At 46.6% G+C, this 25,381-nt stretch overlaps 1 protein-coding gene across 19 annotated transcripts in view; it reads left to right on the plus strand.

Annotated features, from left to right (window-relative positions):
- LOC137547218 (uncharacterized) overlaps positions 1-25,381 on the plus strand; it is a 742,288-nt gene that overhangs the window by 312,685 nt on the left and 404,222 nt on the right. For all 19 annotated transcript variants that reach the window (XR_011026524.1, XM_068270547.1, XM_068270550.1 and 16 more), the window contains one exon: positions 23,638-23,719. Coding sequence is in view for 18 of the 19 variants with exons in the window: in XM_068270547.1 (XP_068126648.1) it covers positions 23,638-23,719 (82 nt within the window). In the remaining variant the exon portion in view is untranslated. The remainder of the gene's footprint in view (positions 1-23,637; positions 23,720-25,381) is intronic.

Genomic DNA, 25,381 nt, shown 5'->3' on the forward strand with positions numbered 1-25,381 from the left:
CATTCATTCTCATCTAGGATATCTTTTGTGTGCTGCCTTTATTTTTGTGAGCAGTGTATACAGTCGCTAAAATCATTAAAAGTGAGAGAGAAGTGGGAGGTAATGCCTTAATGGGGTACAAACTCTTGACAGCTCGAGTATATTGGTCTTTGCTGTGGACCCCAATATTCCTCAACTGACCCCTTTGCTGCATAACTTATCCTACCCTGTCTCTAATTCCCTAACTTACCCTAGAGCAGGGGTCTCAAACTCAATTTACCTGGGGGCCGCAGGAGGCAAAGTCAGGATGAGGCTGGGTCGCATAAGGGATTTCACAATCAGCAGCTAGATCACAGAGAGGGGCGGGGAGAGGCGGCGATCTGTGCGGCGATTGACGTCAGGAAGGGCAGAGCTGAAGCTGAAAGCTCTGCCCCTTCCAGGAAATGCCAGCGGATTGCCCCCCGGGCAATTTGGGGGCTCTGCAGCCCTCGTTTAGCGGCGGGGATTCGGCGGATTACTTGGGAGCACTGAAGAGAACTATAAGGAAGCTTTTGCTGGTGCGGGCCACAAAATATTGTATCGAGGGCCGCAAATGGCCCGCGGGCCACGAGTTTGAGACCCCTACCCTAGAGCCAGTGTCGTATGTAGGGAAAACTGGCGCCCGTGGCAAGCACTAAAACTGCGCCCTGGGGAAAAGGAGGGGTATGCCTGAGGCCTGAACTGCAGCACTGTCAATAAGGGCTCGTTTCCACTATAGCGAGTCTGCATGCAGGCACCGCATGCGGATTCGCATAGGCAATACAAGTGGATGGGATTGTTTCCACTTGTGCGTCGTGCGGGTGCGTTTTGGCGTGCGGGGGAAATCTGCATGGCAGAGCCGTCAGATTTCGCGTGCGGCAGAAATGCGGGCAAATCGCCTGCAATGCTTTTAATAGGGAAATCGCATGCGGCTTTGTCATGCGGATTTCCGTGCGATTTCGCATGTAAAGCTATGGAGCTTTACACAGGCAGTGACATGGTTAAATTCGCCTGGTTCCTTGCCATGCGAAATCGCATGGGAAATCCGCATGCGGAAATGCATCCGCATGCGATTTGGTCTGCGGTGAAATCCAGGCGATTCCACACCGCAACAGTGGAAACAAGCCCTTAGAATGGATGCAGAACGTCAGCTATTCAGTGACATAAATAAGGGACCATTTACACACTTCCTCAAACATAATTAGGCAGCAGCATATTCTCCACATAATAACTAGGCATCTCTCACAAATAACAAATGTCCCAGTGAAAGACCAAACCCCCATCACAGACCCCAGTAACAGACAACCACCCCATTAGTGTTAGCCATCGGAGGGGGGGATTATTCTTAGGCATGGGAAAGGGGAGGGTAGTGTTAGGGAGAGGTTAGTGTTACGCAGAGGAGAGGGGAGCTTAGTGTTAGGCATGGTAGATGTTAGTGTTAGGCATGGGAGAGGTGAAGTTAGTGTTACACGGGAGAATGTTAAACAGGGGAGAGGAAAGGTTAGTGTTAGGCAGAGGAGAGGTTAGTGTTAAGGTGGCCACTAGCGATACAATTTGCCAAACGATTATTCGTATGAAAAAAACACATATTCAGGCACATCGCCTCTAGGTAGGAAATTTAACCTCCCTAGCGTTGTGGACGAGCTAGGCTCATCCAGAGACGCCGGAGGTCACCGCTCAGGCCCCGCTGGGCCGATTTGAATATTTTTTTTTTTAAACACGCAGCAAGCAAAGTGCTACCTGATCGCCGCCGATCCGCCGCTACCCACCGCGATATAGCGCCCCCCCCAGCCGAGACCCCGTGCACTGCCTGGCCAATCAGTGCCAGGCAGCGCTGAGGGGTAGATCGGGTCTCCCTGTGACGTCACGACGTGCGTCGCCATGGCGACGGGGGAAGCCCTGATGGAAATCCTGTTCAGAACGGGATTTCCGGACGGGCCATTGCGCCGGCGGCGATTGGAGGGCAGAGAGGGACGCCGCAGGGAGGGGTGAATCATGTACCTAGCGCTAGGCTAAATATAAATAAATGTGCAAAAAACGTTCCCGCGGCCGCAGGACCGCGGGAATCAGAACGCCAGGCAGGTTAAATAAGTAATTAAGGTAAGGGAGGTGCTAAAGGGGGTGTGGCCAGAAAAATAGTGAATACATTTGTTTGAACATTTGCATGTGAGTGTGCAAGGGTTCATTGTTTTTTGCGATCATTTATATGAACGATCGGGAATGATCATTTGGGACCACTAACAGACGAAAATCTCCTAACCAATCAGATCTGATCTGATTTTTGGATAAATTCCATCAATCTGATCAGACTGGTTAGGAGATTTTTGTTCATGAGTGGTCCCAAAGAATCATTTCCTTTCGTTTATACGAATAATCGTTTGTAAACGATCGTTAAGGAAATTGTATGGTTAGTGGTAGGGCTGAACGGTTTTGGGGTTTTAAACCGAAACCGTGATTCATGTGCAGACGATCTACAGATCGTCAGTAGCGTACAGCTCCACCTACCGCCGCCATCATACCATCTCTATCCAGCGATTGGTGGAGCAGTGTGCCGCTCTGGACTGGATTAGCCCCGCCCCCGCTGCCCGGCTCATTAACAATCGGCAATATGCATTGCTTTTACACAGCTTCTGCCAGTGTCAATCAGTGGCTCGAGTGGATCTGCCCCTTGTGCCTGACTCAAGTAATCAGCAATACCTCTGAGTCGCCGCACATTGTTAACTGCCTTGAAGGAAATTTTTAATCAAATCGAAATCGCAATTTCGGACAGAAATTGCTCAATTCAATGTTTTCCTAAAATCGTTCGGGCCTAGTTAGTGACAACCTTAAAGGTGTCCATTAAAGGTACAATCTTGATGGTACAATCTTACCACTTCTGGGTAATATGAGGGACTAACCAAACACACTGGATGCCTGGAGAACACTGCTGAAGGGTCCTCTGGACCTCAACGGAGCCGGTGCCTTGTCTCAGCCGGATTGCTCCTACGGCTTCAGGATATCTTCCACACAAAACAAAAGAGATGGCACACCACTGGCTGCAATAAACTTTGCTGTATTGGAACGAGTGTACACTACATGTTACGGATATTACATCCTTCCTCAGGTGTACACCTGAGGTAGGATGTAATATGAGGGACTATCTGAAACTTCCATTCAATACTAACTCAGTTTACCTTTCTGCTACATAGCTTTGGTAAGTTTGTACAACCATGATGTATCATTGATGGGCACCTTAAAGTGCACCGATGACGATGGATATAAAAAACATGTACATACCTGTGGCTTCCTCCAGCCCCCTTTAGTGATCGCTGCCTTGCCGTCCTCCTGCACCGCCTGGAATCCCCCATATTCGGCCGGTAAAGTGCTTCAGTCAGGGCAAGTCAGAGTCACTGGGAGCGCAATGCGGGCGCACAGCACAGTACACCCCAGAACGGAGGTCTTCACGGGCCAAACAGTGGAGGATCCAGGCGGCGCAGGACGGCGAGGGAGCGATCTGCCTGAAGGGGGTGGAGGAAGCCCCAGGTATGTGCCGTTTTTTTATATCCCCCTATCTCAGGCTTCCTTTAAGGCATATGAGAGGGGGAGGTTAGTGTTAGGCCCAGGAGAGGGGAGATTAGTGTCGGGCACTCAGGTTAGTGTTAGGCCCAGGAGAGGGGAGATTAGTGTCGGGCACTCAGGTTAGTGTTAGGCCCAGGAGAGGGGAGATTAGTGTCGGGCACTCAGGTTAGTGTTAGGCCCAGGAGAGGGGAGATTAGTGTCGGGCACTCAGGTTAGTGTTAGGCCCAGGAGAGGGGAGATTAGTGTCGGGCACTCAGGTTAGTGTTAGGCCCAGGAGAGGGGAGATTATTGTCGGGTACTCAGGTTAGTGTTAGGCCCAGGAGAGGGGAGAATAGTGTCGGGCACTCAGGTTAGTATTAGGCCCATTAGAGGGGAGATTAGTGTCGGGCACTGAGGTTAGTGTCGGGCACTCAGGTTAGTGTTAGGCCCAGGAGAGGGGAGGTTAGTGTCGGGCACTCAGGTTAGTGTCGGGCACTCAGGTTAGTGTTAGGCCCAGGAGAGGGGAGATTAGTGTCGGGCACTCAGGTTAGGGTTAGGCCCAGGAGAGGGGAGATTAGTGTCGGGCACTCAGGTTAGTGTTAGGCCCAGGAGAGGAGAGATTAGTGTCGGGCACTCAGGTTAGTGTTAGGCCCAGGAGAGGGCATCAGAGAGGATAGTGTTTGGAAGAGGTTAAGGGAAGAGTAAAAAACTGTCCGGATCAGCTGTTCATGCCCAATCTGCAATTGTCGGCCTAATACAAGAGTATCACAATTTTCACAAGTATCACAATTTTGGAGAAGTCACAGTCTGCCCAGATACAATCCCCTCTCCAATAATACAGAGAGAGGAACGTGTCTCTGTGGAACTACAAGTCCCAGCATAGCATTCAGCAGAAACTTGGGCAGCACGGTGGCGTAGTGGTTAGTGCTCTTGCCTTGTAGCGCTGGGTCCCGGTTTGAATCCCAGCCAGGGCACTATCTGCAAGGAGTTTGTATGTTCTCCCTGTGTCTGCGTGGGTTTCCTCTGGGCACTCTGGTTTCCTCCCACATCCCAAAAACATACATACAAAACGTACAGAGGAATGTTAATTGGCTCTAGACTACAATATATATGTTACGGCCAGAACCCGAAGTCTGGCCACTTCGGGTTCTGGCCGGTCAGAATGCGAAGTGGCCGGCTGATCCGGCCAGTGTGCAAAACGGCGACTTTTTGCGGACTTTGACCGGCCAGAACGCATTCTGGCTAGATGTGGCTGGCCAAGTCCCGAAGTGCCGTTCCCCACCGCAAATTACCTCCTTTTCATTTGTCCCTCCTGCTGCTGCCGCTTATTTTTTTTCTTCCCCTAGTCTGCCCCCTCTCCTGCAAGTGAGGACTCAGGGCTTCCTTCCGGCTGCAGCTGCTTTCTTCCTCTCCTGTATGGACCCGGGGCTGGCTTGTATGCTGCCGACTGCAGCCGATTCCCCCGCTGCCTTCCGTCTTCTATCCATCTTCTCCCTGCAGCCTTCTTTCTCCGCTTTCTGTCTTCTATGCATCTTCTCCCAGCCACCTTCCTTCTCAGCCTTCTGCATTCTATCTTCTCCTCCTCCGGAGCAGTGCACCGGAGCAGCCACCTAATTTAAAGTGGACCTTAACTTTTTCACAGAACTGAAGGAAACTTTTACAAATTGCACCCCCTATGTATCCAGAGCGTTTAGCCTGCCTGCTCTCCCTCATCTGTGACTAATAACCATTGTAATTTGATCTCACCTGTGTCACCTGACAACCGCGGCAGAGCAGCTAGTTTGAAAGCACAGGATGTTAAATATGTCTGTCTGTCTCTATTTAGAGAGTTTAGCCTTTCTAATTCACCCTTATATGTGACTAATCACCATTGTAATTTGATCTCTAATGTGTCACCTGACTGCCACAGCAGAGCAGCACAGGATGTTAACAATATGTCTGCTCCCATGAAAGCAGGATGTAGACACACTGCAGATGTATTGCAGGATTTGTATCAGCTGAGAATTATGAAATGCTTTTCTTTAAAAAGATTATTATGCTGTATCTGTAGCAGAGAGGAAGTTCCGAGTGCCATTCATGGTGCTGGACAGGACCCGGGATGTTCTGGGATTTGTGCGATTTGCAGGTTGGCCGACTGACTTTGGCCATTTCTAGAACTGGCTGGCCAATGTCAGAAATTCCCAGCATTTTGGACTTTGGCCGACGTCAAATCGGCCAGTTCTAGAAATGGCCGGCCAATTCTAGAATTGGCCAATATCTGGTTGTGGCCATAACATATACACTAAATGATATAGACATATGACAATGGCAGATAGATTAGATTGTGAGCGCCTTGAGGGCCAGTTAGTGACAAGGCAATACATATATATACTGTATACTGTATCTCAAAAGAGGCGAAAGAGTCGGCACTACAGTATACGCTGTTAGCAGAGGGGATGCTGCATTAACATGCACTTTCTCCTGTCACTCTGGTGTCATAGGTGTGCTCTGATGCTGGCAAGACATTATTGTACAATGGAGAAAAGGAAAGGGAGATCGGCATTGCTGATAAGACTTTTAATCCAGAGTGATGTATACAGATGCTTTCAGCACGCAAAACACTTGCATAACAATTAGGACACATCATGTCACAGGGCAGCACGGTGGCATAGTGGTTAGTGCTCTTGCCTTGCAAGCGCTGGGTCCTCGGTTTGAATCCCAGCCTGGTCAACATCTGCAAGGAGTTTGTATGTTCTCCCTGTGTCTGTGTGGGTTTCCTCCGGGCACTCTGGTTTTCTCCCGCATCCCAAAAACATACAGATAAGTTAATTGGCTTCCCCCCAAAAAATTGGCCCTAGACCAGGGGTCTGCAACCTTTAAGACATAAAGAGCCACTTGGACCCGTTTCCGAAAAGAGAAAAAAACTGGGAGCCGCAAAACCATTATAAAACAAATCTAACACTGCATATATTGTTTCTTACCTTAATGCTATATACAGGATCAGATATGACCCCGATATGCACAAATTGTTAGCAGATATGACCCCAATATGCACAAATCGTTAGCAGATATGACCCCAATATGCACAAATCGTTAGCAGATATGACCCCAATATGCACAAATCGTTAGCAGATATGACCCCAATATGCACAAATCGTTAGCAGATATGACCCCAATATGCACAAATCGTTAGCAGATATGACCCCAATATGCACAAATCGTTAGCCGATATGACCCCAATATGCACAAATCGTTAGCAGATCTGACCCCAATATGCACAATCCTTCAGCAGATCTGACCCCAATATGCACAATCCGTCAGCAGATTTGACCCCAATGTGCACAATCCTTCAGCAGATCTGACCCCAATATGCACAATCCTTCAGCAGATATGAAAAGAAAAACCCATTTACTCACCTAGTCAGAAGACCTCCTGTCACGATCTCCTCCTGTCCCGACCTCCGGTCCTGACCTCCTTGTGGCGCGCAACTCCCATGATCCTCTTCCTTCCCGTAGTCACGTCCTGCCTGCATTACACTGCAGGGCTACGAAAAATGGCCGCCCGAAGCGCTCCACTGCACCGGTCCGGCGACCTCTGATAGGCTGCCGGCCAGTGGCAGCACACGTCACATGCGCGCCGCAGCCACTGACATACACTACCGGAGCCACGGCCTGAGAGCCGCAGCATAGGTGAAAAAGAGCCGCATGCGGCTCTGGAGCCGCGGGTTGCCTACCCCTGCCCTAGACCATACATGCACTACACGATACATACATATGACCAGGCACGTGTGGAGGGGGGGTGCTCTGGGTGCCCAGGCACCCCCCTTTTTTCAATCTTCAAAAAAGGCCCATCTCGAAGTGCAAAATAAGCTCCAATGACAAGCCCCGCCCCTGCCTGGGACACTTTCAAGTTAAGAGGCCCAGACAGGAATCCCCCCCCAGCACCCACAGTGACCTACCCTTCACCCAGCACCTACACTGAGCTCTACTGGCCGGATGGGATCAGTGAATAATGGCGCACAGCACCTATGCATAAAAATGGTGCCGCATTAAAAAGATACGCTTATCGATATTTATCGTTAGTACTGCATAATAATGGCGCACAGGGAAAAAAGAAGAAAAACGGCACACACTAACGTTATTTATCAGTAGTGGCACACACTAACGTTATTTATCAATAGCGCCCTACATAAGCCAAACTGCAGACGTTATTTAACTGCAAAACGGTGAATGGATTTAATGTAACACTGTCAAGGTTAGGGTTAGGCACTGGGGGGGGGGGGGGGGTCTTAGGGTTAGGCACCACCAGGGGGGGTCTTAGGGTTAGGCACCACCAGGGGGGTGGTTAGGGTTAGGCACCACCAGGGGGGGGTCTTAGGGTTAGGCACCACCAGGGGGGGTCTTAGGGTTAGGCACCACCAGGGGGGTGGTTAGGGTTAGGCACCACCAGGGGGGGGGTCTTAGGGTTAGGCACCACCAGGGGGGTCTTAGGGTTAGGCACCACCAGGGGGGGGGTCTTAGGGTTAGGCACCACCAGGGGGGGTCTTAGGGTTAGGCACCACCAGGGAATGGTTAGGGTTAGGCACCACCAGGGGAGTCTTAGGGTTAGGGATAGGTACAGGGAGGGTTCTGTGTGAGAGTAGGGTTAGGTATACAGTACAATATACACCACCAGGGGGTGGTTAGGGTTAGGCACCACCATGGGGTTAGGCGCCACCAGGGGGGGGGGGGGGGGGTTATGGGTTGAGGATAGGTACAGAGAGGGTTCTGTGTGTTAACGCTAAATAACGACAAGGCTTTAACGCTAAATAACAATAAGGCTTTAACGTTAAATAGCGATAAGCGGCAAAGGGATTAGCGGCAACACTGTGCGCCATTATTCACAGGCACCATTTTCAGATGGAAGCAAGTGAACCTTTGTGTCTTACCATCTACTGCATCTGGGCACCCACTGCACCTTGGCACTTGCTTAGCAACCACTGTTATTGGTAACCACTTCTTCTTTGCCTGAAAAGAAGCTTGGGTGCTGATCAAGAGGGACAGAGGTTCCCAGTAATGAAAGGTGAGTCTGTGCCTCCACTGTGGGCTCCACTCTACCCACTCTAAGGGCCCGTTTCCACTATAGCGTTACGAAATCGCCGGCGAATCACCGCAGGCAAATCGCATGCGGGTGCGATTCCGCATGCGTTTTTTGCCGCGATTTCGCATGCGATTTCGCATAGGTAAGGCTGTATGCGATTTTAACCATGTCACTGCCTGTGTGAATTAACATGGGTACCTATGCGAAATCGCATGCGAAATCACGGCAAAAAACGCATGGGGAAAACGCATGCGATTTCCCTATTAAATACATTGCGTGCGATTCGCCTGCATTCCACACGCAGGCGAATTCTGAGGCCCCTACCCTGCAGATTTTTTCTGCACAGAAAAACGTGCGGGGAAACGCACAAGTGGAAACAGTCCCATCCACTTGTACTGACTGTGCGAATCCGCATGCGGGCAACGCATGCGGATTCGCGATAGTGGAAACGGGCCCTAACCCACTCTAACAGCGGGCACCTGTCACTGCTGATTTGAGGGCGGTGGCACCAAAAGAGTTGGTTGGAAGGAGACACAAAGTCTACCTGATACTGCTATAAAGGTGTGTGTGTGTGTGGAGGGGGGGGGGGGGGGGGGGTTAGACTGCCTTATGCTTTCTGGTGAGGGGGTATTACATACACAATTTAGCATGATTGATCAATTTCAAATTTGAGCACCCCCCTCCCCCCCCCCCCCCCCCCCTTTGGGATCCTCTGCACGGCCCTGCCCCTTCCTGCAGCACCCACACTGACCTCTACTTTTCCAAGTATCCCCCCCCTTCCCCTCATAGCTGGCACTCAGTACTCGCTCTCACATGACACCAAGTACCTGCACCCACTTAACCTGCATTCAAAGTACCTGCATTAAAAGCCCATGTGATGCCCAAAGCCCACCCATAGCCAGCACCCAGTACAGGCATGGCGCCAAGTATTCGCACCCATGTCACATTCAGTACCTGCACCCAGCACCCACATGACACTCGATACCCAAACATAGCCAGAACCCACATGACACTCAGTACTTACACCCAGAACCCACATGGCACCCAGCATCTGCATTCAGCACCCACATGAAAACCAATACCCCCATAGCCAGAAACGAGGGGGGGGGGGGCATGCGGGGGAAGGCATTGCCAGGCCCCTTTTTTAGATTTGAGCACCCCCCACTTAAGGACCCTCTGCATGGCCCTGCATATGACTATGGTAGGGACTAGATTGTGAGCCCCTCTGAGGGACAGTTAGTGACAAGACAATATACTCTGTACAGCGCTGCGTAATATGTTGGCGCTATATAAATACTTAAATAAATGTCAACATTGAAGCAATAGGTTGTGCAGACATACCAAATCTCGGAGCGTGGTGTGGTGGGTGCTGGGCGCAGATGCCTTACGGCCGTTTCACGCAAAAGGCAGCTTCCGTAGAAGCGCATTTTGCATGAAACGGCCATAAGGCATCTGTACCCAGCACCCACTACACCACACTCCGAGATTTGGTATGTCTGCACAACCTATTGCTTCAATGTTGACATGATGTGTCCTAATTGTTATGCAAGTGTTTTGCGTGCTGAAGCATCTGTATAAATCACTCTGGATTAAAAGTCTTATCAGCAGTGCCGATCTCCCTTTCCTTTTGTCCATTGTACATATATATACTGTACAGCGCTGCATAAGATGTTGGTGCTATATTAATAATAACTTTATCATGTGTTTTGTTTGTCTTATAGTGGGAAGCCAGCGTGGTCACTGAGTCACACCTACAGACAGTGCGGTGTCTATAAGCTCAGATGCGGCCATGTAGAAGGATGAGGGGGAGGAGCGCAGTCTCCCCGCCCCTCCCTGGCTGGAATGTTGGGCTTTATGCACACTATACACGGTCTTGTCTGATATAATTTGTGCAGTTCTCCAATTAAAGAGAATCTGTACTCTAAAATTCTTACAATAAAAAGCATACCATTTTATTCATTATGTTCTCCTGGGCCCCTCTATGCTGTTTCTGCCACTCCCTCCTGCAATCCTGGCTTGTAATTGCCATTTTTATGCAGTGTTTACAAACAAAAGACATAGCAAGTGATGGGCTGAGAGTAGCTTAGTGTGTGAGTCATACAGAGTATGCAGGGGGCCTGGAGAGGGTGTGTATAGCTTCTATCCTATCACAAGCAGCACAGCACATTCGAGCCTGACTGACGGAGCCCGACAGAGAGGAATTAGATCATATAACAGAGATAATACAGCCACTGTGCAATTAGGAAAGGCTGCAGTAAGCCAGAGCACATTAGAACAGGCATAGGAACTTATAGGATAGAAGAAATAAGGCTCAAAATTGTGTTACAGAGTCTCTTTAATCATATGTGATGATAACAGTGTGCTTTAGAAACTAACTAGAGAAACAATTTTATTGTGCAGTTTCAAACAGTACTGCAATGGATCACCCACGTGGCAACCTAGGTTGGTACCTAGGGCCCAATGGGTGTCAGGGGCCCAGTTGCCATCTTTTCTGACCCATTTGTCATTTGAGATGACCAAAAGGACCATAGGGGGAGGGGGGCAAAACTACTACCTTGCCTGGGGCCCTATTTCATCTTAGTCCATCTTTGAGCACTGCCGCTGCTAAACTGTTATCAAAGCTGTGCACTGAATCTGCAATCTTGTACACATTGTGCAATGCATAAACTGCATGAAGCCCATAGGAACAGTGATGTGCCCGAAAAACGACTTGCAAATCGCATGCTTCTAGTTATGGATTAACATGAAATGGAGCCCTAGGCAAGGTAGGAACTTTAGTAGGAGAGTGGTCAGGAAAAGTGGCAGTTAGGCCCCCTGGCAACCATTAGGTCCCAGGCACCCGCCTAGGTTGCCTGTTTGATGAGAGTGCTCAGAGGTCCCTCACAACATCAGGCAGATTACAATGACCATGTGTATTGTATAAAAAGATTGCAATCATCAATCAATAGACGTCACATTAAATATGTTTAGTACAAAAATGCATATTTTGCGGTACTAATCGTATATAAATGTGGGGCAACCATGACAATGGATAAAATCCAGTTATGTTTTAAAACAGTTAAAGTACCAGAGATGAACAGGAAAAAAGTGTTCATACATACCTGGGGCATCCTCCGGCCTGATTGCTCCCTCTGCGCCGTCCTCTGCCTCCTCCACCTTCTGTAAGGGGTATCTTGGGCCAGTCGGTGCATGCACTGTGCGGCTGCGCACGCTCCCCCATCCCACTCCCACGGCTAGGAGAGTTGTAGTGCTGCGCAGGTGCAAAAAGCTCCCAGAACGGGTGCGCGGTGGGGCCGGGCCGCAGTAACCCCCGACTGGCCAAGATACCGGGACCCCTTACAGAAGATCAAGAAGGCGGAGGAGGAAGCCCCAAGTATGTATGATTTTGTTTTTTCCTACTCATCTGAGGTTCCCTTTATGCCTGGTACACACTCTCAGTTATGATTGGCCAATCACTGACCAATTTTACCATCTCCATGTAGTATAAGGGTTTACTTACACAATCTGTTCATAGTATGCAATATCTGTTAGCCCTCATCCTACATGGAGGTGGGAAAATTGGTCAGTAATTGGCCAATCATGATTGAAAGTGTGTACTAGGCTTTACTCATAAAAAAATAACAAAACGACAGACACCATTCTCTATTCATTCCCTTATGTTTTGTAGTACATGTAGAAGATCCAATATACCTCCTGTCTACATAAGGGCCCTTTCACATGGGCAGTTGAACTGTGTGCTTACCAAGCAGTTACCAGGCAGCGACGAGCAGTTACCAAGCAGCAGTATGTACCAGGCAGCAGCAAGCAGTTGTGAGAGTTCTGCAGGCTTTTCACTGCCTATCAGCTGCTGGTGTGAAAGGGCCCTAACTGTTCAAGTATCTCTTCCTCTGTTAGCATATCCCTTCCTCTGATAGGAGCCACAACCTACTCAACACCCTCTATGGAAAAAGTCTTCAGACTTCCCCATGCAGATCTTAAGCCTGGTACACACTTTCAATTATGATTGACCAATCACTGACCTATTTTACCACCTCCATGTAGTATAAGAATCAACAGATATTGAATATTATGAGTACTTTGTGTAGATAAACCCTCATACTACGTAGAGGGGGTAAAATTGGTCCGTGATTGGCCAATCATTATTGAAAGTGTGTACCAGGCTTAAAGGTTGCCACTAACAATACGATTTGCCAACGGATCATTTACAAACAATTTTTTGTATGAACGATTGGAAATGATCGTTTGGGACCACGAATGGCCAACAATCTAACCAATCAGATTAATTAAATCGATCCGATTTTCAGCTCCATCCCATCAGTCTGATTGGTTAGGAGATTTTTGTCCATTAGTGGTCCCAAACGACCATTTCCGAACGTTCATATGAATATTCGTTTGTAAACGATAGTTCAGCAAATTGTATCGTTAGTGGCCATCTTAAAGGGAATCCGAGGTGAGAGGGATATTGAGGCTGCCATATTAATTTTCTTTTAAACAATACCAGTTGCCTGGCAGCCCTGCTGATCCTGTGTCTCTAATACTTTTCACCATGGACCCTGAACAAGCATGCAGCAGATCAAGTACTCTGACTCGGCTGACTCAGGTTTTACTGGATTAGCCATATGCTTGTTCCAGGGTTTTGACTCAGACACTACTTATGCCAGATCAACAGGGCTGCCAGGCAACTGGCATTGTTATAAGGAAATACATATGGCCACCTCCATATCCCTCTCACCTCTGGTATCCTTTAAAGGTGTCCATTAATAGTACAATCTTGATGGTACAATCTTACCGCTTCTGTGTAATATGAGGGACTTTCTGAAACTTCCATTCAATACTAACTCCGTTTACCTTTCTGCTACATAGATTTGCTAAGTTTGTACTATTGCGATGTATCATTGATGGGCACCTTAAAGTGTACCTGTGATGACAGATATAAAAACATATACATACCTGTGGCTTCCTCCAGCCCCCTTCAGTGATCGCTGCCTCGCTGTCCTCCTGCATTGCCTGGATCCTCCGCTATTCGGCCTGTAAAGTGCTTCGGGGTAAAGGTGTCCATTAATAGTACAATCTTGATTGTACAATCTTACCACTTCTGTGTAATATGAGGGATCTGAAACTTCCATTCAATACCAAGGCCCCATTCACACTTAAAAGCGCAAAACGCTGGCGATTACTGCCGGCATTTTGCGGGAGTTATTTTTCAGCTGAAAAAATCACTGAACACTGCGGCGATTTTTCCGCGATCGCGTTTAGCGCTTGTATAGCACTAAAACGTGATCGCCGGGAAATCGCCTGAAAATGGTGCAGGCTACGCCTTTGCACTTGCCGATTTGTGTTAATCGACGGCGATTAACGCAAATCACACAAGTAAGAACGGGCCAATAGGGTTTTATAGCACTAGCGCTTTAAAAAGCACCAGCGCTTGAGCGTTTTGCCGAAATCGCCAGCAAAATGCTCTAGTGTGAATGGGGCCTAACTCAATCTACCTTTCTACTAAATAGATTTGGTAAGTTTGTACAATCACTGATGGGCACATTAACGCTGGGAACACGATGCAACTTCTAGTCCGATAGATGGGAATCGGTCGATTATTTCTGACATGCCCGATCTGTTTCTGATCGAGAAAAGGATCAATTTTGCAAAGTTATCATCGGAAAATGGATCCCTTTATCGATCTGGAGCAGTTTATACATGTACATATGGTACAACTTCTGTCCGATCACTTGTTTATCGTATGGGAAATTGTATTGTGTGTTCTCAGCATAAGGCATATGAGAGGGGGAGGTTAGTGTTATGCCCAGGAGAGGGGAGGTTAGTGTTGGGCACTCATGTTAGTGTTGGGCATCAGAGAGGATAGTGTTTGGAAGAGGTTAGGAGTGAGTGCCGGCCAGATCAGCTGTTCATGCACAATCTGCGGTTGTCGGTCTAATACATGAGTATCACAATTCTGGGCAGTCCACAGTTTGCTCAAACAGATACAACCCCCTCCCTAATAACATACAGAGAGGAACATGTCTCTGTGGAACTACAAGTCCCAGCATAGCATGCTGATAATTCAGCAGACACTTTATAAGTTTTTTGTTTTTAAACTGTGGGCCATCTCTCTCCCTCCAGCACTCTCTTCTATATTCTTAAGCTACATGCACATATGTGAGAATCGTTTCAGCCACTGATCGTTATGTGTGCACAATGGCCACTAATTGATATTGCACCATTAAATATCTGCCCAGTCGGATTCTTAACGACCACCGATGGCCGCGCATGACTGTTGTGCAATGCTTTTTTACAGTCCCCGCCGACCATTGGAACCGTTCTGTTGTCCACTGATCGTCGTCCTTCTGCCCCCCCCCCCCCTCCATGGCAACAAAACACATCGCTAGTTTCAAGGCTAGGGATGTGTCTACACAACATCGTTCCGCGAATTGTCACCCGTGTGTATTTATACTTGTGTGTATTTATACTTACCTGGGGTTTCCTCCAGCCCCATAAGTGACGTGGGCCCCCTCACTGTCCTCTTGCTACGCCTTCTGGCAATCTGGCCAGTTTTGCGCTTCTGGGCATGTGCTGCCACACACGCCCTCACCACGCTCCCTGCCCAGGAGCATTCTGGGCCTACACAGTACTACTGCATAGGCTGCTCCCGGCTGCCGGACTGCGACAGGGGGTGCAAAGGAAAGCGCGGCCAGCCAGATTACCGGAGGGGATTACAAGGCAATGGAGCGGCTGGAGAGGGAGACCGCGCTTCTCACGGGGCTGGAGGAGGCCTCAGGTCAGTATAAATACACACATATGCCATTCAGGTTTTGTTTAACTTTTCTATATTATGCTCTTTGCTCTGTTTTACCATTACCACATACACAATCACACAACACACACAATATTACTACATACACAGTCACACAACACACACAATATTACCGCGCACACAGTCACACAGCACACACACAATATTACCACATACACAATCACACAACACACACACAATATTACCACATACACAGTCACACCACACACACACACGCACACACACACACACACACAATATTACCACATACACAATCACACAACACACACAATATTACCACATACACAATCACACAACACACACAATATTACCACATACACAATCACACAACACACACAATATTACCACATACACAGTCACACAACACACACACAATATTACCACATACACAGTCACACCACACCACACACACACAATATTACCACATACACAGACACACAACACACACAATATTACCACATACACAATCACACAACACACACAATATTACTACATACACAGTCACACAACACACACAATATTACCGCATACACAGTCACACAGCACACACACAATATTACCACATACACAATCACACAACACACACACAATATTACCACATACACAGTCACACCACACACACACAATATTACCACATACACAATCACACAACACACACAATATTACCACATACACAATCACACAACACACACAATATTACCACATACACAGTCACACAACACACACAATATTACCACATACACAGTCACACAACACACACACAATATTACCACATACACAGTCACACCACACCACACACACACAATATTACCACATACACAGACACACAACACACAATATTACCACATACACAATCACACAACACACACAATATTACCACATACACAATCACACAACACACACAATATTACCACATACACAGTCACACAACACGCACACACAATATTACCACATACACAGTCACACAACACACACAATATTACCACATACACAGTCACACAACACACACACAATATTACCACATACACAGTCACACCACACACACACACACAATATTACCACATACACAATCACACAACACACACACAATATTACCACATACACAGTCACACACACACACAATATTACCACATACACAATCACACAACACACACAATATTACCACATACACAATCACACAACACACACAATATTACCACATACACAATCACACAACACACACAATATTACCACATACACAGTCACACAACACACACACAATATTACCACATACACAGTCACACAACACACACACACACTATTACCACATACACAGTCACACAACACACACACACTATTACCACATACACAGTCACACAACACACACACAATATTACCACATACACAGTCACACAACACACACAATATTACCGCATACACAGTCACACAGCACACACACAATATTACCACATACACAATCACACAACACACACACAATATTACCACATACACAGTCACACCACACACACACAATATTACCACATACACAATCACACAACACACACAATATTACCACATACACAATCACACAACACACACAATATTACCACATACACAATCACACAACACACACAATATTACCACATACACAGACACACAACACACACAATATTACCACATACACAATCACACAACACACACAATATTACCACATACACAATCACACAACACACACAATATTACCACATACACAGTCACACAACACGCACACACAATATTACCACATACACAGTCACACAACACACACAATATTACCACATAATTTCTATTCTATGGAAACAGCGCTCAACAACCCACATATTAATACACAAGATTCCACATTTAAAAAGTCCACAACGCCCTCAATAGGTGTGATCCACAGGTATCCAGTTAATAGTCCAAGCAATAATTCTTCATATACAGTTCATAGCAGTAATGATATATTCTCACCGGAACAATAGGCCAACCACTAACGATTAGCAGAGTTTACAGAGCATACACTATCCAGCACCACCAGTGCTCCCACTCCACTCACGGGTCACCCTAAAGTGCCTCCACCAGCTATGCACTCAAGCCTCTCACCAGATAATATGGCCGACCCTTCACAGACCAGCAGCTCTAGCTTGTTGTGATGACTTTCTCTTGTGTCAGCAAAGAAATGATCTAGGGCTCAAACAGGTGTACCATAGCGTAATTCCATTTAATAAAATATATTAAAAAGAGCAAGTGCACTTACACACATCCAGTTAAAATGCGCATATAAAACAATCCTCAAGGTACAATCCTCGCTATGGTACACCTGTTTGAGCCCTAGATCATTTATTTGGTGACACAAGAGAAAGTCATCACAACAAGCTAGAGCTGCTGGTCTGTGAAGGGTCGGCCATATTATCTGGTGAGAGGCTTGAGTGCATAGCTGGTGGAGGCACTTTAGGGTGACCCGTGAGTGGAGTGGGAGCACTGGTGGTGCTGGATAGTGTATGCTCTGTAAACGGTATCACACTATTGCTGTGTCTCTCTTTCATATGACATGTATACACACATCTGAGGAGTCCTATATCAGTGGAGGAGTTCGTGTGCTGGCATGGTCCAAAAACGTGATTGCTAATCGTTAGTGGTTGGCCTATTGTTCCGGTGAGAATATATCATTACTGCTATGAACTGTATATGAAGAATTATTGCTTGGACTATTAACTGGATACCTGTGGATCACACCTATTGAGGGCGTTGTGGACTTTTTAAATGTGGAATCTTGTGTATTAATATGTGGGTTGTTGAGCGCTGTTTCCATAGAATAGAAATTTTGTACGTAGTGTGACACACACAATTGAAAAATAGCGATCCAACCAGACAGAGATTTATTAAGATTTATCAATATTTAGAATATCTATTGAGGAGCGCACTGATCAAATATAGAATATTACCACATACACAGTCACACAACACACACACAATATTACCACATACACAGTCACACAACACACACACAATATTACCACATACACAGTCACACCACACACACACACACACACACACACACACACACACACACACACACACACACACACACACACACACACACACACACACACACACACACACACACACACACACACACACACACACTATTACCACATACACAATCACACAACACACACAATATTATCACATACACAGTCACACCACACACAATATTACCACATACACAATCACACAACACACACAATATTACCACATACACAATCACACAACACACACAATATTACCACATACACAATCACACAACACACACACTATTACCACATACACAGTCACACAACACACACACAATATTACCACATACACAGTCACACAACACACACAATATTACCACATACACAGTCACACAACACACACACACTATTACCACATACACAGTCACACAACACACACACACTATTACCACATACACAGTCACACAACACACACACACTATTACCACATACACAGTCACACAACACACACACTATTACCACATACACAGTCACACAACACACACACACTATTACCACATACACAGTCACACAACACACACACAATATTACCACATACACAGTCAGTCAGACACACTGTGACTCACTCCCAACTCATAAGAACTGCTGTGCACTTATGTGAAAGAGTGGGCGGGGCAGTGGGCGGATGCAGCACAACAGCAGCTTCCCCCTCCTCTATGGGAATTCTGCACACTGCAGGACAGCATATACTGCTATTATAATACATGCTGTATATGTACATGTGAATGTATATGGGAGAGACTAGGGAGCGAGCCCGACTCACGCTCTGCTCCATTCCTACGTCTGCGGGGGCGTGGCTTAGCCCGTTGGGGGCGGAGCCTGGTCCCGAGCATTGACTGAAAATTAGGGGCGGAGCATAGCTCGAGCCTCTCGATCCTCTCTTCTCGTCAGACAGGGACGCGGCTCAGCTCAGGAGGAAGACGTGGGCGGTGCTGCAAGTGAGTACAGGGGCGGGGCAGCCACTGATCAGAACAGTAACCTCAGTGCAGTGCCCATAAGCTGAGATGCGGCCATGTAGGATGAGGGGAGGAGCGCAGTCTCCCCGCCCCTCCTGGTGGTCCCTCCCCCAGCTGGCTGGAATCTCGGGCTGTATGCGCTCTATACACGGTTTTGTAGCATTTCAATTTGTGCATTCTCCCATTAATAATGTGTATCATGTACAGTGTGATTTGAAACTATATATATATATATATATACACACAGGGGAGATTCAGTTTAAAGAGCGAGCCCCGGACTCTCGCTCCTTTCTTACGTTGGTGGAGGTGTGGCTTAGAATGTCGGGGGCGGAGATTGGAATGCTGGGGGCGTGGCTTTGGAATGTTAGGGGCGAGGCTTAGCTCGAGGCTCGATCCTCTCCTCTTGTTTGGCAACTCAGATAAATGCAGCTGCAGGGGAGAAAGACGTAGACGGTGCTGCAATTAAGTAATTAAGGGGGCGGGGCATCCATTAAACAGAACAGTACCCTGCCGTACCCCATAGTTGGTGCTTGTTGGCTGGAAATACATAGAAGGGGGCGGAACCATCCAGGATCAGGCCCCTCCCTGTCGGCACTGAAGGGAGGACAGCTGCAGATGGTAGCTACAGACAGCTGACATGCGGCCATGTAGAAGGATGAGGGGGAGGAGCGCAGTCTCCCCGCCCCTCCTGGTGGCCCCTTCCCAGGCTGGAATGATAGGCTTTATGCACACTATACAGGTTTTGCCCATCATGACAATGTGTGCATTTCTCTAATTAAATCATATGTGATGTGGACAGTGTGCTTTTTAAATGCACTACAGAAATGATTTTGTGCAGTTCCCAAACAGTACTGCCAGAGCAGGATCATCCACATGGCACCCTAGGCAGGTGCCTGGGGCCTAATGTGTGTCAGGGGGCTCTACTGCCAGTTTGACCCTCTAATTTCAGGTTACCAAAAGGACCATAGGAGCAGGTGGGCAAAACCTTGCTTATGGCCACATTTCATCGTAATCCAATCCAGCACCCATTAGGTCCCAGGCACCTGCCTAGGTTGCCTGTTAGATGATCTTTCCAGAGGTCCCTCAAAACATCTGGCAGATTATAATGAGCAGATACTGTATATTACACAAAAAGATTGTAGTCATCAATCAATAGACATGTGGCATGAAACATGTATAGTCTATAAATGCATATTTTGTTAAACTAATCGTATATAAACGTGGTGCAGCCATGAAAATGGATGAAATCCAATTATATTAAAAACACAAAGGCTTTGTTCACATCTAAAATCAAAATTGCTGACGCCAGTGATTTTTTTATTTTTTGCGTGCTTTTTTTCCCCTCCCGGCGCTCCACTGCGCGCTACGATTTTATACAAAGCACTTTTGCAGAGCGATTCTGTTTTTTTCACTTCCTGACATCAGTCAGCAAGTGAACTCTTTCACCCGGAAATGAATAAATACAATGTATTTATTCATGAAAACGCGAACGCAATTTTTTTTCATATACCTTCCATTGTAACAAAATCACCCTAAAAATGATACATGCAGCGCTTTGCTGAGCGGAAAGCCAACGAAACGCGCTGATATGAACTATCCTATAGGGACTTATTACACAAGCGCTTTTAGGGCTATTTTGAAAATCGCCGGGCTGAAAAAATGCGAAAAACGCCCTCGGTGTGAACTAGCTCTTATTCATAAAGAAAAAAAAATGGCAGTTACCAATCCCTAATGCCTAGTAAACTCAATGCAATTTCCCATCAGATTGACGGTCAAATCGATTATTTCCGACAGGTCCAATCTAATTTCTGACCGATTTTCCAACCACTTCTTTACAAAATTGTCCAGAAAACAGATTGGCGCTGTCGGAAATAATCAGTTTGACTGTCAATCTGATGGAAAAATGGATTGTGTGTACTGGGCATTGTGTTTTCTAGTACACATGTAAATGATCCAATATACCTCCTGTCTACATCTGTTTAATAAACATCTATAACAAGAGGGATATGGAGGCTGCCATACATGGACCTGAACTCTTGCACAGAACAGAAGGAAGACATAGAGAAATGTACCCTGTATGTATTTAGAGAGTTTAATTCCCCCTCATTTGTGACTAATCACAAGTTGTAATTTGATCTCTCCCTGTGTCACATGACTGCCACGGCAGAGATGGCAGATAAGCTCATTTGAAAGCACAGGCTGTAAACAATATGTCTGCTTACATGAATTAGGAAGTAGAAACTGTGCAGATTTATTATAAGATTTGTATCAGCTGTAACAAAGACTTTTTTTGCTTAAAGGTTATTATGCTTTTGCGTATCTTTTAGAGTAGAGATGACGTTATGAGTTCAGGTCCGCTTTAAATGTTGCCTGGCTGCCCTGCTTGATCCTCTGTCTCTCGGGCTAGGAACACACATAGCAGAAGCGCTAGCGTTGCAGAGAACGCAGCGTTTTTGGCGCTAATGGAAGTCAATGGGCCGCCTCAAAAAACGCATATAAAAAACTCATATGCGTTTTTAAACATGCGTTTGTAAACACGCTGGTTTTGTTGCATAATTATCAAAAACGCACATAATGAACATCAATGGTAACGCAATGGTATGCGTTTTTCATGTGTTTTATATGCATTTCTTTTTATTATTTTCTGATGTGTTTGCGCTTCCTGTTGTCTTCCTAGTGATTTGCATAAAACGCAATCGAAAAACACATAAAAAACACATACAAAACGCATATGCGAATCGCAAACGCATAAAAATGCCCGTAAAATGCTACAAAAATGCATATGCGGAAAAAACCGCAACGCACCATGTCTGTACAGCACCTGTGGTCCCCAGCGATCGCGGTCACAAGGCCCCCAAGTGGACAAACTGCACATGTGCAGCGTAGTATGTCCAAGTCAGAGGGCGCTGACCACACTGACCAGGACTAATAACAGCGGGAGTGATAGGGAAGGGGGGCAGATGTCGGGCAGCGGGAGGTGCAGTAAGCCTATGCACACCTCCCCACACAACACGCAGGGCGTCACTTTGTGGATTTGTTTAGGACTCAGGTATCCTTTAAGTCTGGTACACACTTTTAGGGCTTGTTCACACTGCAGGCGGTTTTGTTATTTTTTAAGCGCGGGCGATTTTTCAAAATCGTCCTGAAAGCGCTTACACAATGATTCTGTATGGTAGTTCACATATGAGCGGCTTGTTTGCGTTTCGCTTTGTAAAGTGGTGTTTGAGCCATTTTTAAGGCAATTTAGCTTCAATGGAAGGTATAGAAAAAAACATGAAACGCTCACAAAACTGCTTTGTGGAGCGATTGCGTTTGCGTTTTTAAGAATAAATACATTGTATTTATTCTTTTCCTGCGTCAGGGAGTGAAATGCCAAAACGCTTGGGAGAAACGCGTTGGATACCGCTAACCACGAAAACGAATCGCCCACCCAAGCGTCGGGAATTGGAAAAAAAAGCCTCAAAAAAGCCCACCGCGGATGGACACGCGAGCGGAATGCAATGTGAACAAATCCTTAGGGCTCAAACCCACTAGCAGCCTTTTCAAAGCGCTTGTGACTTGAAAAGCTCTTGTTAATGTAATGCTATGGGGACATTTTCATAAAATCAAAGCCCTTTAGTGGGATCACAGCTATAGCATTATATTAGCGAGAGCTTTTCAAGTCACAAGTGCTTGAAAATGGCTTAGTAACTTGCTGCTAGTGGTTTCCAGGCCTCCGTTATCATTGGCCAATCACTGACCAATTTTACCACCTTTATGTAGTCCATAAGACCCCATTCATACTTGCGTTTTCAACCGGCGTTTTGCAGGACTGATTTTTCTACGATTTCACGCAGAAAAATCACTGAACACTGCTGCGATTTTGATGCAATCGCGTTTAGCGCTTCTATAGCACTAAAACGCAATCGCCGGGAAATCGACTGAAAATGGTGCAGGCGACGCGTTTGCGTTTTTGCCCGTTTTTGGGTGATTTGCGGCGATTAGCGCAAATCGCCCAAGTAAGAACGGGCCTATAGGGTTTCATTTTCGTTATCGCTTTTAAAAAGCGTTTGAGCGTTTTGCCGAAATCGCAGGCAAAACGCTTTAGTGTGAATGGGGCCTAAATGTATTTTTTGTGGTGCTGATCGTATATAAACAATAGAATACAATCATATTAACAACTCATTCATGAAAAAAATTGACATATGCCATTCACTCTTCAATCCCTTAGGTTTTCCAGCATACGTGTTGGAGATCGGGGGACGCAGCGGACGAGACCAGGAGCAGCAGGACGGTGGTGGCAGCTGGAGCAGGTGAGATTACAATGCATAGGGACTGGGGGGCACATTTACATTTGGGGGGACAGCAGCCAGGTGGTGAAGGGCAGCGTTACAAGGCCAATTCCCCAGAGATTTCATGGTGAAATTGATTGGGAATTGGCCTGCAGTGTATGGGCAGCCGACAGATCTTTTTGCGAGTAGATTCGATCAGAGAGGGATCTGTCCCTTCGTCAATCTGCCCAAACATTGCTAGATGTATGGGCACCTTAAAGGATACTTTATGGCTCACTTCAATTCAAAAAGGAAGCTTAATGTGTGCATGGGGAGCTGTGCGGACCCTTACCGGACCTCCCGTACTCTGGTGTCTCCCTCCGCTCTCCGGTAATAATCCAAATTCTCCTCTTCCTGTTTGGCGCGGTCATTGACCTCTGACCCGGACATCCTGCGCTGTGCATGCGCAGTATATCCGCCAGGGCGCTTTGTGACCACACTCCACATTGACGCCATATGATGTAAGCGCGTTCAAGTGGTCGCAAGACACCCTAGTGCATATACTGAGCATGCACAGCACCGTATGTCCCGGTCAGAGGTCACCGACCACGCCGATGAGGAAGAGGAGGAATTGGATTATTACCGGAGAACAGAGGGAGACGCCGAGGCATGGGAGGTACGGTAAGGATCCGCCCCGCTCCCCATACACACATTAGCGGTCCTTTTTGAATTGAAGTTAGCCCTAAAGTATCCTTTAAGGTGCCCATACATCTAGCAATGTTTGGGCAGATTGACTAAGAGTTATATGTAGGCTGCCCTATTTATTTCCTTTTAAGTAATACTCGTTGCCTGGCAGCCCTTCTGCTCCTCTGCCTCTAATACTTTTAGCCATAGACCCTGAACAAGCATAGGCAGATCAGGTGTTCCTGACATCTGTCAGATCTGACAAGATTAACTACATGCTTGTTTCTGGTGTGATTCAGACACTACTGCAGCCAAATAGATCAGCAGGGCTGCCAGGCAACTGGTATTGTTTAAAAGGTAATTAATATGGCAGCCTCCATAGTCTTCTCACTTCAGTTGTCCTTTAAGATAGAGCTAAGGTATCCTTTAACTGTTTAATCTATCCCTTTCTATGATAGGAGCCTACTCAGTAGCTTGTAAGGTAAAAGTCTTCAGACTGCCTCTGTGCAGATCTAAGACATGTCAGGACACATTAGGCCTCTTGCACACTGCAAGCGATTCCGATTCAGATTCCGCTTTTTAATCAGTTTTTACATCCGATTCAGATTCCGATTTGCAGTGTGCAGGGAGCAAACTGCTAATCGGAATCTGAATCGGATGTAAAAACTGATTAAAATGCGGTATCTGAATCGGAATCACTTGCAGTGTGCAAGAGCCCTCAGTGTTTCTTCTATTCTGGACATCATTAATATGCTCCCTTGCTCTATCTTTTTAATGACAGCTAGTCCATCCTACATATTGAATTTTGCATTATGTGCATGTAATGACGTACAGTATTTCACAGAAGTGAGTACACCCCTCACATTTTTGTAAATATTTTATTATTTCTCTTCACGGGACAACACTGAAGCTATGAAACTTTGATACAATGTGAAGTTGTGAACAGTGTAAATTTGTTGTCCCATTAAAATATCTCAACACACAACCATTAAAGGAGCACTGTAATGAGAATAATATGGA

This window comes from Hyperolius riggenbachi, chromosome 2 (genome assembly GCF_040937935.1).
Source record: "Hyperolius riggenbachi isolate aHypRig1 chromosome 2, aHypRig1.pri, whole genome shotgun sequence".
NCBI lineage: Eukaryota > Metazoa > Chordata > Amphibia > Anura > Hyperoliidae > Hyperolius > Hyperolius riggenbachi.